Source organism: Lupinus angustifolius, chromosome LG04 (assembly GCF_001865875.1).
Source record: "Lupinus angustifolius cultivar Tanjil chromosome LG04, LupAngTanjil_v1.0, whole genome shotgun sequence".
Lineage (NCBI taxonomy): Eukaryota > Viridiplantae > Streptophyta > Magnoliopsida > Fabales > Fabaceae > Lupinus > Lupinus angustifolius.
The window spans coordinates 20,934,759-20,949,909 of NC_032012.1; the positions used below are offsets into that span (position 1 = coordinate 20,934,759).

Genomic DNA, 15,151 nt, shown 5'->3' on the forward strand with positions numbered 1-15,151 from the left:
GCCAAGACAACAAAAAATGACACTACTAATTTGTGGCACGTTCGTTTAGGACATATGAACTATGGAAAGCTCAAGATAATAATGGAAAGATCTTTACTAAAAGGTCTTAGTCAACTTGAAATATAAGGGTATGCTTGGTTTGTTCATTTCCTATTTTCATTGAAAATGAAAAATACAACTCAAAATGTGTTTGGTAAGATCTTAATGAAAATATTTTCTAGAAATATTAAAAATAGTGAAAAATTGAAAACATCAAAATCACGTTTCCATTATTTTCGCTTGTTGATGTAGTTAAACATGTTTTCCTTGTTCATATATTTTTTAATTCTTTTCTTTGCAAATAGATACCCATATATGGGTTTCATCTATTTAATTTCTCTATATTGTTATGATTATTAATATTTGACAAACTCTACCATCTATTCTCTTCTTTATTTATTTTTCAGTTATTTTCCATTTCGTTTATACCCATTTTTCTAAAAAGATCACATTTTTTTTATTCTTTTGAAAAGAGATTATCTTATTTTGTTTTAAAGTTGCTGGTATTACTAATAAGAAAACATGCTGATAGTTTTTCTTTACAAATATTTAAATTAACATATAATTCATATATGGAGTATAATTCAAGTACGAAATCAAGTGACTTGTTCTATTTGTTGGTTGATCTCTTTAATGTTGTGGTTATGGCCTATCTTCTTCCTTTATTAAAGATACAGTCTTCAATTTCTTATTTGCCATGTATGCATATAGGTAAATTCTATGTTATCCTTCAATTTGAAAGAAGCAAACATAAAGTTCTTTTTATATTGCCCAAATTACTATATGATGATTAGGAATATTATGAGGTATGCACTTACTACTTTATACAACATATAGATAAAACCATAGCATATGCAACATATATAAAACAAAGTCTAATTCCTAATGCATCATGTAATGTGTATAATTTTAGAGGAAAAAAATGTGTACCGAGAATATATAAGTTTTATACATTGTTATTGTATCATCTATTATTCATATTTAATCATTAGTTAGTAATGCAAATAATGATGTATGATGTGTTAACTCTGTGTAAATCTGTACACCAACAATGCGTATATATTACAATCATATTTTTATTAGTTAGTCTAGTAGTACAAGATCCCACTGGATCCTCAAGGTCGAATGTTCAATTTCTGAAAGCGACACTTGTTGGGAGGGACAACCACAAACCCAAAAAGAATTAATTCCTTACCTAAAAGAAAATACACTTGGTAGTACAAAAAATAATGCAATTATATAAAGTTAGATATCTTGACCAATATTTTGAAGAACATTTCGATTGACGAACAAAACTTGAGCCAAAATATAAAAATGTATAAATATCAATGCTAATGAAGGACCTAAAATGGCACAAGTTCTAACTCCTATTGTAAATTGATTATGGCAAAGTTATCTCACACCTTAAGAATATTTATATAATCAATAACCATAATTTTATAAGATATGAATTATATTATATTTAACATTAATACTATTTTTTATCTTATTTAATTGTCCTTTCCAACAATTCAATAGATTTGATATTATTAATATGTTTGTGGATTTAAATTATACAATTTTTTTGGATAACAATATTAACAGCTTCCAAACTTAGTAGAAAATATTATTTCAATTTCACCTTTTAACTCTATTAAAAATTTGATTAATTATTAATAGAAGTATAGCTAAGTACATTTTTATCATTAAAAAATAAAATAAAATAAAATCACATTGAAAATATACAAAACAAACATATTTTTATCTTTTCCATTTTTGAAAAATAAAATGTAATATGGAACCGAACAGTTTTCAAATTTTCATTTCATGGAATTGAAAACTATTTTCAGGAAATAGAAAGAGAAAATGAAAACAATAAATATTTTCACAAAACAAACATAACCTAAGATTATATTGTATGTGTTTGATTGTCAATATGGTAAGGCACACCAACTTCTTATGAGGATTCAAAGTTCTAGGCAAAAGTGTTGCTTCAGTTAGTTCACTCACATGTATGTGGACAATAAAACAACCATTAGTGAGTGTACATCATTATATTATTACTTTTGTTGATGGTTATTTTAGATATGTATGAGTCTATTTCATGAAAGAAAAATTAGAAGCTCTAAACTAGTTTAAAGAGTTTAAATGGTATGCAAAAAGTGAGGTAAAGCTAAAAATTCATTGTATTCATACTCACACTAGAGGAGAGCATACCTTACGTCAGTTTATAACTTCTCGAGGGAGTACAATATACAAAGACAATTAACTTATCTCTACATATCGCAATAAAATGGAGTTCTCAAAAGAAATTTTTTGACATCTAATAGAGATATGTAGAAGCATAGTCCATGTTAAAAATATGCCTACTAAATTTTGTTTTGTTTAATGATTTTAGTGAGGTTTAGGAACCTCTAAAAGTAAATATCTTCCACATAAATACCTGAAATTAACTAAATAAAAATTTACTCACTTGCTTTTTCAATGCAACAAACTATTTTTGTATTATATTAAGGATTGAAAATAACAAATTCTTTTAAGTTTTAATGAATTTTTCTCCACGATGTTGATCTTCTAGTAAAAAAGAGAACGATCTCCCAAAATTCCGTGAAATATTTAACAAAACTTTAATGAAATAAAATTATCAGATAATTAAATTAAGTAAAAAAATGAAGATACTTTTAATCACTTACCTTTAAGGTTTAAACCCATTCTAACTTTTTTCATATGTAAATATTATACCCACGCGTCATAACAGTTCATGCTTACCTATAAGACAATGATCACAATGTTAAGAAAAAAAGTATTATCTCCTGTCGGGAATGAATTATATTTTATCGAGTAATATAAAAATATTATTTTTTATTTTTATGATTTTTATTTTTATTTAAGCCTCACTTTTTAATTTGATTAATATATAAATGAGACATAAAAAATGGGATATTATTCCTCTTTCATTATCTTGTTTCTTTCAGACTCCAGCTGTGTCTTGTCGGTCCTTCCCTCCAGGCTGCGTACTAACAAAAAATCTAATAATAAATGCTTTGCCCACATGTGAATTTTTACTTAAAATCGTTCAACTTGATATTAATTTAAATAATACTATATTCCTTAAAATATAAACGTTATATACTCCAATTGTGTTCAATAACTGGATTTGATGATCATTAACTTTATAACCAAAATTTTAATTCAACATTTTGCTATATATACATTAGTAACCATTGGGATCTTCTCTATTTATAAAGAAATTGAAGAAATCATATTTTTATACTCAAAAGTTAGTTTTAAAATAAAAAATACAGTAATCAAGTTAAAAGCAGTTTTAGTGATTATTTTTCATACATCTAAAATTTGAAAACTCACTAATAATGTCAAATGAATGAGAGGAATACACAATGACAAACAATATATTTATTCTTATTTAGATCTCACACATTGTTTTATAATTTATTATAATTCCCTATAAAATAAAAACAATATATATTTTTTCCTCACAATGACAAATATTATTTTTATTTAAGTCTCACGACATCTACTTTTTTTCCACAAAATCTCTCTCTCCTTGTTCAAGAACAACAAAAAAATGTTGTTATTTAGAAGCAAAAGTAAGAAAACAAGAATAACACAATGAAGAACAAAATAAAAATGTTTTTATTTTTTTAAGAACAATACTAAAAACAACCATTATCATTGCTCTAACATTTATCTTATTAAAGTTAAAAAAGACATATGAGAATATAAAAGAGAATCAGAGCAATGATGAAGCAAGAAATATCATAAGACACAATATATGGATTATAGAAGGTGGGGTATGAAAAAGGAGGGTAAAATCCTTCTATAGTAAGAAAAGTAATTTCATAAAATATTTTATTTATTAGTAATTAATTTATAATATCATATATGATATGTTATTTTCTTCTTATCATGTGAGGCAATTTGTAGAACATTTCATGAGAATATATCATTACAATACTACAGAATTTATATTTTTGTTGTAGCAAGATTTGAATTATAGGATTACTTTGAGCTAAGTTTTAGTATAAGAACAACTTTACTAGTGTATGGTAACATTACACAAAAATGTATAAACTAGTCAATTAGATTACTTGACTAAACGCAAACTATATGTTGATATTTACTTAAAAAAAATCAATTTAATAAGTGGTTTTAAGTTTGTTTACATTAAGTGTTTGATGTAGATTATGGAATATAAGATAGAAATTTATGTCACTTTACACTTATTTCCCAACTTATAAGCTAATATTTTAAAACAATTTTGGCCACTAAATTAACTTATCAATCTTCAATTTTTAACTCCATCTTAACAACTTTCAACTAATTTATAAGTTTTTAAATATCTTATCAATTACTCATGTCAAACAAAATATAGCAAAACAACCAATGGTAGGAGGCCTATCCATATAGTCCATAATTCTTTTGTGGGCAAAATATATAAATTTTACTCATTTTATTTAACTGGTTTTGTCTATCAAGCGTGTGTGCATTTTTATTGGGCAATTCAGATGATGTACGAGCATAACGTAAAGAAAATGAAGAAAAATTCAAATAAATTAATGTGATTTAATGCCTCAAAATTGTGATACAATGTGATTTATTTAACTTCATATGATATATCATTTTTTTTATTTTTTCTCTCCAACTACTTTATTTAAATTCTTTTTATATTAATTTTTTCATTTAAATTATTTAATAATATTCATGGGTTATGCACATGCCCGTTTACCATTTTAAAATGGACATGATATGCAATTTTGTCATATGATAATATATGCACACTTTCGTTCGCTTAAATTTTGAGCTTATCTACGGACATGAACGAAACAGATAAATCACCTCATTTTATTATCTCTAACACTAATCACATATACACACACATAAGATAGTCTTTGCCAAAAAAAAGTAAGTGTATATTTAAAATCAATTTTAAATATTTTTGAGCCAAAAGTACATTTATAAGCCTTTAGGATATGGAAAAATATATATAAAATGAGAATATATGAGTTTTACACTATTATTATATTATATACCATTTATATTTAATCACCTGATTATTCGGGAATTTTACATTTGATGATATACTAACTAACTATTTTACATTCACAATGAATGTATATTAGTCAGATATTATTATCACCATCATACACCTAAGACCATTTTTAAATTTTAGCTTTTAGATCTTAATCAGAGACCAGATGTTGGTTTGGTGAGAAAAATTATTGGGGGTATTATTATACCAAAAATTAACATTATTGAGTGTATGATGCAGATCCATTTTGGTTTTCAGCTCAGACACACAAACACACAAACACTCTCTTTGCATATGAATGTTGTCGGTGGTGGCATTAAAGTCCAAACTCGAAGTTTACTTTGTCCCTTTCTTCTTATTTAAGCCATTTATTTTTTAAATATATTTATATTTATTTACAGCTATGCACATTCACACGCTCTGAAATAAAGCTTAAAGCTTTCAGTGTAGAAACATAGAGAGAAAACGTTTCTCTAGTGTTCATCTTTTTCTGTAGGTATACTATTCAGATCCAAGTTTCATTCTTTTCATTTATGAATCTTTTGTTACTTGTTGAGGATTACTAAATCGACCCTTTTTATATCTCTTTATTTTAAAGTTATTTTGATTTACTCTTGGCTTCATTGCTATAAAAAATTATCTGGGTTGGTCAGAATTTGAGTGATTCAACTGATTTGGTGATAAAAATCTATTTTTTGAGGTTAATGTTTGATGTTACTTGCAAAATTCTGTTATGTTTGATTGACGGTGAAGTTGAGAGTTGGAAGTCCTGTCTTTATTTAAAGTAGATTTCAGTTCAGTGTCACTGATCTTGATGTTAAGGACATTTTTGTTTGATTTGATGAGTTATGGTGCAGTGTTACCAATCAGAGTTTGTCAGATCTAAACCTTTTCAATTTGATTATTGTGTTGGAAAGTAGTGATCTGATTCATGGTTTTGTTCTCAGGTGTCTTAACTAATGTGTGATTGTTGTTGAGCTTGAAGCCTTGAATTATCATCTGATTCTTATTGGCTTCTGATCAAGCTTATAGGAGCCTATGATGGAGTCAGAAGGGGAAGCTGGGGTGAGTTATATGAATTTTCCATTTTGTTTCTCTCAAATTGTATTAAAATATTGTTGTTGGGGTGCCAGTTATTGTTGATTGATGCTTAATGACATTTTCGGATACCATTTTTGGATACTCAGGCGAAGCAGATGAAGGTATTGGGTGGCAAAGTCTGCCAGATCTGTGGTGATAATGTTGGGAATACTGTGGATGGTGAACCATTCATCGCGTGCGATGTTTGTGCTTTCCCAGTCTGCAGGCCGTGCTATGAGTATGAAAGGAAGGATGGGAATCAGTCCTGCCCCCAGTGCAAAACCCAGTACAAGAGGCACAAAGGTAAAATCAAAGTAAAATCTGTTGTCTATCATAAGTAATTTTCAATATTGTTTCTGCATATATTGCAAGTAGCAAGCTTAGGACTATAAAAGTAAAGTAAAATTTTGATACACTTAAAAGATATGAAGTTTGGATGGTAGAAATTGACTTGTTCCTTGTGAAGCTAGTGAGAAAGATGCTAGGTTCATCATATTTTACAGAAAATATATCTTTTGCTTAAAGAACATTGCAACAATGAACTATAGTACTGGATTCCTACAGCTATAGACATGCTTTAGACTAAAGTCAATAACAAATATTGAATACATGAGTTCTGCACTCTTGGATTCAACAAATGAGATATTGCTGGGTGTAGGCTTTGCCTCAATCATTACTAGTCTAGGCTATTTCTTTTTCCTTGAAGCCAAATCTGCTAAGTGCATGAATAGTTTAGAGAAGAGTTTATTTATACTTGATGACCTTTTCTGATTGTACCATTGGGAGAATATTGCAGCACTTAGGTATTTGACTTTAATATGTGACTGTAGTTCATTGATGAAGGAGACTTTATCTTAGTGATTAACTTATTGTAGGCTTGTTGATCTAGGTAGTGCAAACTGCAACACAAATTCATTAAGTAATTCGGTTGATGTGTACTTAGGAAATTTTTTCATACACCAAGTTTCCTTTAGTTCAATTTTGTTGTATTTCCATCACTAGGATCGTATGATGCAAGATATATACTATTAATGCACACAATGTATTTTTCATGATGTCATGTCTGATTTTGATCATCAATGCCTAGTCAATATTTGAAGAACCTAAGTTTTTTCACTCTGATCAGTAATTGCCCTGCTTTTTTAATTGATTCCAGGCAGTCCTGCAATTCTCGGAGACAGGGAAGAGGATGGTGGTGCTTATGATGGTGCCAATGACTTCAATTACAATTCGGAAAATCAAAACCAAAAGCAGAAGATCGCAGAACGCATGTTGAGTTGGCAAATGGCGTATGGGCGAGCGGAGGATGTTGGTGCTCCAAATTATGATAAGGAAGTTTCTCACAACCATATTCCTCTGCTGACCAGTGGACAAGAGGTATGTCAGCTAGCTCGCTTTGATATTTTCTCACAAACCCCTCGCCCTGCCTTTCGAAAATGTTGACATTCTCCCTCATCCCTTTGATCTTTTTGATTATATATACAATTACAGGTTTCAGGAGAATTATCTGCAGCTTCACCCGAGAGGCTGTCTATGGCATCTCCCGCAGCTGCTCGTGGGAAGCGTGTCCATAATCTTACATATTCATCGGATGCTAATCAATCACGTATCTCTCTCTCCCCTTCCCTCTCTTACTTTGTAAAAGTTTCATACATTGTCGTATTTTATTTTTCTTTATCTAGCTATCTGATATTGATTTAGGCGTTCGGTTATATTCCTTGTGCAGCAAATATTAGGGTTGTGGATCCAGGATTTGGCAATGTTGCATGGAAAGAAAGAGTTGATGGCTGGAAAATGAAACAAGATAAGAATGCTGTTCCGATGAGCACGGGGCAGGCTACTTCTGAAAGAGGAGTAGGAGATATTGATGCTAGTACCGATGTGCTTGGGGATGACTCCTTGTTGTGAGTACTCCTTTATTTAACTATAAGAATATGTACTGCCTATTTCTGTCGTATGCCTCTTTTCTCTGGGTGATTTTGAGTGGCATTTGTGATTTATAACATATTTACAGTTCTTTTTTCTTTTACGGGTTAAGAATCTCATTTCCTGTTCTGAATGTCATGTATGATTTATGACATATGTAAATACCCAATTTTTCCGTAGTGACAACATATATACTATGTCATGACTGATACTTGGAGGGTTTGTAATCAACTCTGTTGTAAAAAAAAATTATAGTTGTGTTGAATAAGCAAAATCATTCAATCAAGTCTCTTGTGCATGAGCCTGATGCTTCTTATTATGCAGGAATGATGAAGCTCGGCAACCTCTGTCTAGGAAGGTTTCTCTTCCATCATCTAGGATAAATCCATACCGAATGGTCATTGTTTTGCGGCTGGTTATCCTCTGCATTTTTTTGCACTACCGAATCACAAATCCTGTGCCCAATGCATATGCATTGTGGTTGATATCCGTTATATGTGAAATTTGGTTTGCCTTTTCATGGATATTGGATCAATTCCCTAAGTGGCTCCCTGTGAACCGTGAAACATATCTTGACCGGCTTGCACTAAGGTAGGGCCTTTCAAGGCTATCTTAACTTTTCCTTACTGTATAAGGAAATAATCATTTGGAGAGTTTCATACTTGTTTTCCTTTCACTCTAATATTTTTTAAGAGAAAAAAGTGTTGCATTGACAGTGTATGAGTTTTATACATCGTTACTGCGTCATTCATCATCTATGTTTAATTATCATTGACTCTTAAAAAACTAATACAAATGAATGGTGGATGATGTACTGGTTGTGTATAAATTTTTACATTGACAGTGCATAAATATTATACTCTTCTTTTAATTCAAAAATCCATGTGCTGCAGGTATGACCGAGAAGGGGAACCGTCACAGTTAGCAGCCGTTGACATCTTTGTCAGTACTGTTGATCCATTAAAGGAGCCCCCACTTGTGACTGCAAATACTGTACTTTCTATTCTAGCTGTTGACTACCCAGTGGATAAGGTCTCCTGCTATGTGTCTGATGATGGTGCCGCCATGTTAACATTTGAAGCACTGGCTGAAACATCAGAATTTGCACGGAAATGGGTTCCTTTCTGCAAGAAATATAGCATTGAGCCCCGAGCCCCTGAGTGGTATTTTGCACTGAAGATTGACTACTTGAAAGATAAAGTTCAACCATCATTTGTCAAAGAGCGTAGAGCAATGAAGGTAAGCAATTGACTGAAAATGGATTATTCTGCTGTCTTGACATGCATGGTTCTACGCACTACTCATGTGTCTTGCATCTTTTAACGTTGCTTCCTTTTTCTGTTTGACAGAGAGAATATGAAGAATTTAAAATTCGTATCAATGGACTTGTTTCAAAGGCAGTGAAGGTTCCCGAGGAAGGATGGGTGATGCAAGATGGTACACCATGGCCGGGAAACAACACTAGAGATCATCCAGGAATGATCCAGGTAGTTTATTTGTCTGTTTGTTATTATTATTTGGTTGGTTCAATTCTCGTGATTAAGATAAATTCTTGCAGTCTAGTGTGCCTTATACGTTATCTTCGGAATTATCCTTCATAGTTATTTTAAAATAAATCATCTCAGTCTCATCTACCTAGATGAAGTAATTGTTAGATACTCAATGATTAAATAATGTATATTGATGGATTGCTTTGTTGCATGGCCCTGTTGATTAGTTTTTAGGTGTATCTTTTTGTTTTCATGAGATATCTTATCCTCTTCCTGTAATCTTCTACCTTTTCATCTAATAGTATTTTTTTTATTATAAAAAATGTATTTTCCAATTTATAGTTGTTCTAAAGATTACTCTTGTAATGCTATTTGTGTTAATTTCTTACTCTTATGTAGTTATTTACATATGGCAATTTTGTTGTTCCATGCCTTAGTTCTTGGTTGGGAATTTGAGTAAGTTTTAATTGTGTCATTTACTAAGTTTACATCTCTGGTTTTCAGGTTTTCTTGGGCCAAAGTGGAGGACTTGACACTGACGGTAATGAACTTCCACGTTTAGTCTATGTTTCCCGTGAAAAACGTCCAGGGTTCCAACATCACAAGAAGGCTGGTGCCATGAATGCACTTGTGAGTGATTTTTTACCCTACAAAATATGGAAACTACTTATATCTATCAATGAACTTATCTGGTTATTAATATAACTGTTTCAGGTTCGAGTAGCGGCTGTCCTGACTAATGGACCTTTCTTATTGAATCTTGATTGTGATCACTACATAAACAACAGCCAGGCCTTGAGGGAAGCTATGTGCTTTATGATGGATCCCAACCTCGGCAAAAATGTTTGCTATGTCCAGTTTCCTCAGAGATTTGATGGTATTGATAGGAATGATCGATATGCCAACCGTAATACTGTTTTCTTTGATGTAAGTAGAAGACAGTATATTTGATTTCTGTTAGTGTTTTAAATAAAAGAGTTGTGTTAATGATATTCAGCTTATTTTACTCGTTTTTTATTTTCGAGGCATGTATCATTGCTTGTACTTAACATATACATGATTTAAAATTTTCGATTCTTATTTCTTTTTGTCTATTTCTGAACAGATAAATTTGAGAGGTTTGGATGGCATTCAAGGCCCTGTTTATGTGGGTACTGGATGTGTCTTTAATAGAACGGCTTTATATGGTTATGAACCTCCTATTAAACCCAAGCATAAAAAGATTGGAATGCTTTCTTCACTCTGTGGTGGGAGTCGAAAGAAGAGTTCAAAATCTGGCAAGAAAGGCTCAGACAAGAAAAAGTCTAGCAAGCATGCTGACCCAACTGTGCCGATCTTCAATCTCGAGGATATAGAAGAAGGAGTAGAAGGTATTCCTGTCGATTTTTGTTCTTGCCATCTATGTACATTTCACTAGTAGGTCAACCATTTAAACTATAATTGGCTCATTGTAGTTATAGAATATCGTGATTTTTATTATCATTCCATTTCTGAAAGAAGAGTAGGGTAGTTTGCTTTCCAGATTCAGTGGTACCTTCAACTTTGCTTCCTATAATATTTTAATTTGACGGACCATATTGTGATAAATTTACCTGATCAGCCCTGCACGTTTTCGCTATTTTTTAGAAATTATTTGGTGCATAGCATGGATAACAATTTATTTTCAGTTGCTTTCAATTATTTAACCCTTTCTTCTCTTTATACAATCTTTAATCAGGTTCCGGGTTTGATGATGAGAAAACACTACTTATGTCACAAATGAGCCTTGAGAAAAGGTTTGGTCAGTCTGCTGTTTTCGTTGCATCTACACTTATGGAAAATGGTGGTGTTCCTCAGTCTGCTACTCCAGAAACTCTTCTTAAGGAGGCTATTCATGTTATCAGCTGCGGTTATGAGGATAAAACAGAATGGGGAAGCGAGGTATGATGTTACCTTATGTTTGATTCTCTTCTGTTTCTTTTTCCGAGACCCAGTTGTTTCCCATTGATCAGATCAGTGCATTTACACACATTATTTCCTTAATCCCACTAGGTGGGGTCGGCTACATGGATTGAACAATGCCATAATGCTCTATCATAAATTATATGCAAAGTCAGTCCTAAGTCCAGATTACAGATGAAGGTTGTGTTCGGTAGTTGACAACCAACCTAAAACTGTGTCGAATCCCTATGATTGTTTAATAAAAAAACTGAAATAGAAATTATATGGCAGAACAATCAAACCTAAAACATTGTCGAATATCTATACTTGTTTGATAAAAAAACTGAAATAAAAATTATATGGCACATTTGTTTCTGTCTCACCTTTCTTTAGTTTATTAGCATTTCTGTACTGAGGTGATCAACTTTTTGTTGTGTTCTGCAGATAGGATGGATCTATGGTTCTGTCACAGAAGATATTCTTACCGGATTTAAGATGCATGCCCGTGGTTGGCGGTCTATATACTGCATGCCCAAGCTTGCAGCATTTAAAGGTTCTGCTCCTATCAATCTATCAGATCGGCTGAACCAAGTGCTTCGATGGGCTTTGGGTTCGGTTGAAATTCTTGTAAGTCGACATTGTCCCATCTGGTATGGTTATAGTGGAAGACTAAAGTGGCTGGAGAGGTTCGCATATATAAACACCACAATCTATCCGATCACTTCGATTCCCCTTCTCATGTATTGTACCTTACCTGCTGTATGTCTCCTGACTAACAAGTTCATTATTCCACAGGTTTGTGATTTTTTCATAAATATTATGCAACAAATAGCATGTTCCTTTTTGTCTTAATTGGATATTTTCTTTCACAATACGGGCAAAAAAAGATGATGAATATAATTAACCAAATGTTGCATTAAAAATGATCATAGGTGGTTTATATTTTTCTTGATTAAGAAGTCTTTTGGTTCATAATCATCCTAATTTGGAAACATATTCACTGAGATGATATCCTACATTGTAATTTTCATATATTTTCTACCACAAGTTACTTCCACAACTAACATAAGAGGCTTGGAAACTTGCATTCAAGACTTTATAACTTGAAACATCTCAGTTAACTTCTCAAAATGTGATCTTGTGACTTATTTTGTATTGCTTGCAGATTAGTAACCTTGCCAGTATATGGTTTATCCTTCTCTTTCTTTCCATCTTCGCAACGGGTATCCTTGAGATGAGATGGAGTGGCGTTGGAATTGACGAGTGGTGGAGAAATGAACAATTTTGGGTTATCGGTGGTGTTTCAGCCCATCTTTTTGCTGTGTTCCAAGGTTTACTCAAAGTGCTTGCTGGAATTGACACCAACTTCACTGTTACCTCAAAGGCATCAGATGAAGATGGAGATTTTGCTGAACTCTACTTGTTTAAATGGTCAACCCTTCTCATTCCACCAACAACTCTTCTCATCATAAACTTGGTCGGAGTTGTTGCTGGTATCTCCTACGCTGTAAACAGCGGCTACCAATCATGGGGTCCCCTCTTTGGTAAGCTTTTCTTTGCCTTTTGGGTGATCATTCATCTCTACCCCTTCCTCAAAGGTCTCATGGGACGCCAGAATCGAACGCCAACCATCGTGGTGGTCTGGTCTATTCTGCTTGCATCCATTTTCTCACTGTTATGGGTCCGAATCGATCCGTTTACAACAAGAGTTACTGGTCCTGATGTGGAGCAATGTGGAATTAACTGCTAGAGAAATAAAAGCTGGAAGATTTTGAATAACTCTTGTCACTCTCATGGATCAATCAAAAATAGCATGTTGTGATTGTTTTGTAATTCTTTTGTTATAGCTTATGATATTTGTCCATGCATGTTTAAATTATATGCAACTGATAGTTGATGAAGAAGAAACCAAATTGTTTAAGGTTGTTATTTTTTTGTGTAATATTTTGGAGATACCTTCCATTTTTATGGATAAGATATTAATATTATTAAACTGTTAATGAGAAGATTATATTGTTGTATATATCGTTGGCACCTTAAGATTTTTTATTCTAATTTCGTTGCAGTAGAAAATCTATTACTGTTACATTTGCTAACACTTTCTTATAGGCTTTACATGACTTTTGATCATTATACTTTTCTGTTTTACCTGGATCAATCCTGCTATTGAACTTAGCTAAATCCTTTTGGGGGAATTATAAAAATGGAAACTAATTTATTTTTTGATTGATGCTTAATAACAATCAAGTTTTAATCTCATTAAATGGAAATTATATTGATTGAACAATATGATATTATTATATCATAAGATATTTATTGATTTTTAAATATTTTTTAATCTTTTCGCCTATAATTTTTTTCCTGTTTTCTCTTTCTCTAGAAATTAGATTAGTTTATATTTTATTTACTCTACTGTGGCTTCTATCATTCTCCTTAATACGTAGTCAAATTTAAATAAAAGATAAATATTATATTAGACTGTTGACACCAAACAATTAAAATTTTATTGAATGATATAATGTGGGTGAAAATATACTTAATTTAGTTCATCTATATTAACTATTACTTGTCATTATATTTGTGATCAATAATAAATAGTTATTTTGTTAAAAAATAATTAAAAAAATAATTATTAAAATCTTGAATGAGATGAGTAGAGAAGATAATCACATAAATTAGCAAGTATAGAATACTTTTGTTCATTTTAACTATCGGTTATTTTGTTTACGTATGTTGTCTGACACATGACATAAAATTGGATTTGACGTTTCGATGCTAAACACCTCAAATAAAACATTTGTTTTAATAAATTATCTAGTAATGAAATGTCTCACTAGATCCTTAAGATGATTAAAAAATTGGGAATTTTATTATTGAGAGTGATACTTATTAGAAAGGTAATTATAAACTCTGAAATAATTAGTTTCTCACTCAGGGAAAAAATATTCTTTAGTAATATAAAAAAACATTTATTTTTATAAAGGATTTATGGTTGATTTAACAAAGGCTTTACTTTTTATTCATTTGTACCCAAACAAATTTAACTTGTAGTTAACTGTCAGCTCATATGAATTAGCCCAGAGTATATATATATCTATATGCTTGCCTAACTTATGGATTAAATTAAAGATGATCATAAAGCAAATGTGAGAGTAAATATGATTTATTAAATAACTAGAAATGATATGTCAAATGTGTCTATTCATTTTTAATTAGGTATTTTTTATTTATAAAGTTTAATAAATTAATTTCCTTATTATTATTATTTATTTTTATAAGATATAACTATTATTTACTATTGTGACTTTTACCTTTGGCAAAATAAATATTTATACATGCATAGCATAAAACTAATGTTGATTATATAATTTACTTAGTTTAAAGTAATTGCATAATTTAATAATTTATAAAACCACCACAAATGTTTTAAACCATGATTAATCCAAGTATCATGTTAGGCCAAATGTTCAATTCTTTTGAGTGATCCTTGTTGATAGGACAACAATACACTTTAAAAGAGATTAGTTTTTTATCTATAGGGTGATAGAATACCTTGATAAAAAAAATCATGATTTTATACTTTTGAGTAAAATTTTTTCAACATAACTAAAATTTTAACGAGTACAATTCTTTTTTAAACCATTATATAAAAAGTATAGTTTATAAC

At 31.0% G+C, this 15,151-nt stretch overlaps 1 protein-coding gene across 4 annotated transcripts; it reads left to right on the forward strand.

The window, feature by feature from the left end:
* Nucleotides 5,465-13,495, forward strand: LOC109346169 (cellulose synthase A catalytic subunit 3 [UDP-forming]-like). 4 transcript variants are annotated; one of them, XM_019585578.1, is made up of 16 exons: nucleotides 5,478-5,564; nucleotides 5,667-5,768; nucleotides 6,016-6,133; nucleotides 6,256-6,451; nucleotides 7,305-7,525; nucleotides 7,640-7,754; nucleotides 7,875-8,052; nucleotides 8,399-8,665; nucleotides 8,968-9,313; nucleotides 9,424-9,561; nucleotides 10,069-10,194; nucleotides 10,279-10,491; nucleotides 10,670-10,934; nucleotides 11,282-11,484; nucleotides 11,929-12,279; nucleotides 12,650-13,234. In XM_019585578.1, the coding sequence occupies exons 3-16, from the start codon at nucleotides 6,107-6,109 to the stop codon at nucleotides 13,232-13,234; spliced, it is 3,231 nt and encodes a 1,076-aa protein (XP_019441123.1). In that variant the 5' UTR covers nucleotides 5,478-5,564; nucleotides 5,667-5,768; nucleotides 6,016-6,106. The 4 variants fall into 4 exon arrangements, with proteins under 4 accessions (XP_019441125.1, XP_019441123.1, XP_019441126.1 ...); XM_019585580.1 differs by lacking the exon at nucleotides 5,667-5,768 and having other exon boundaries at nucleotides 5,465-5,564; XM_019585581.1 differs by lacking the exon at nucleotides 5,667-5,768 and having other exon boundaries at nucleotides 5,483-5,560.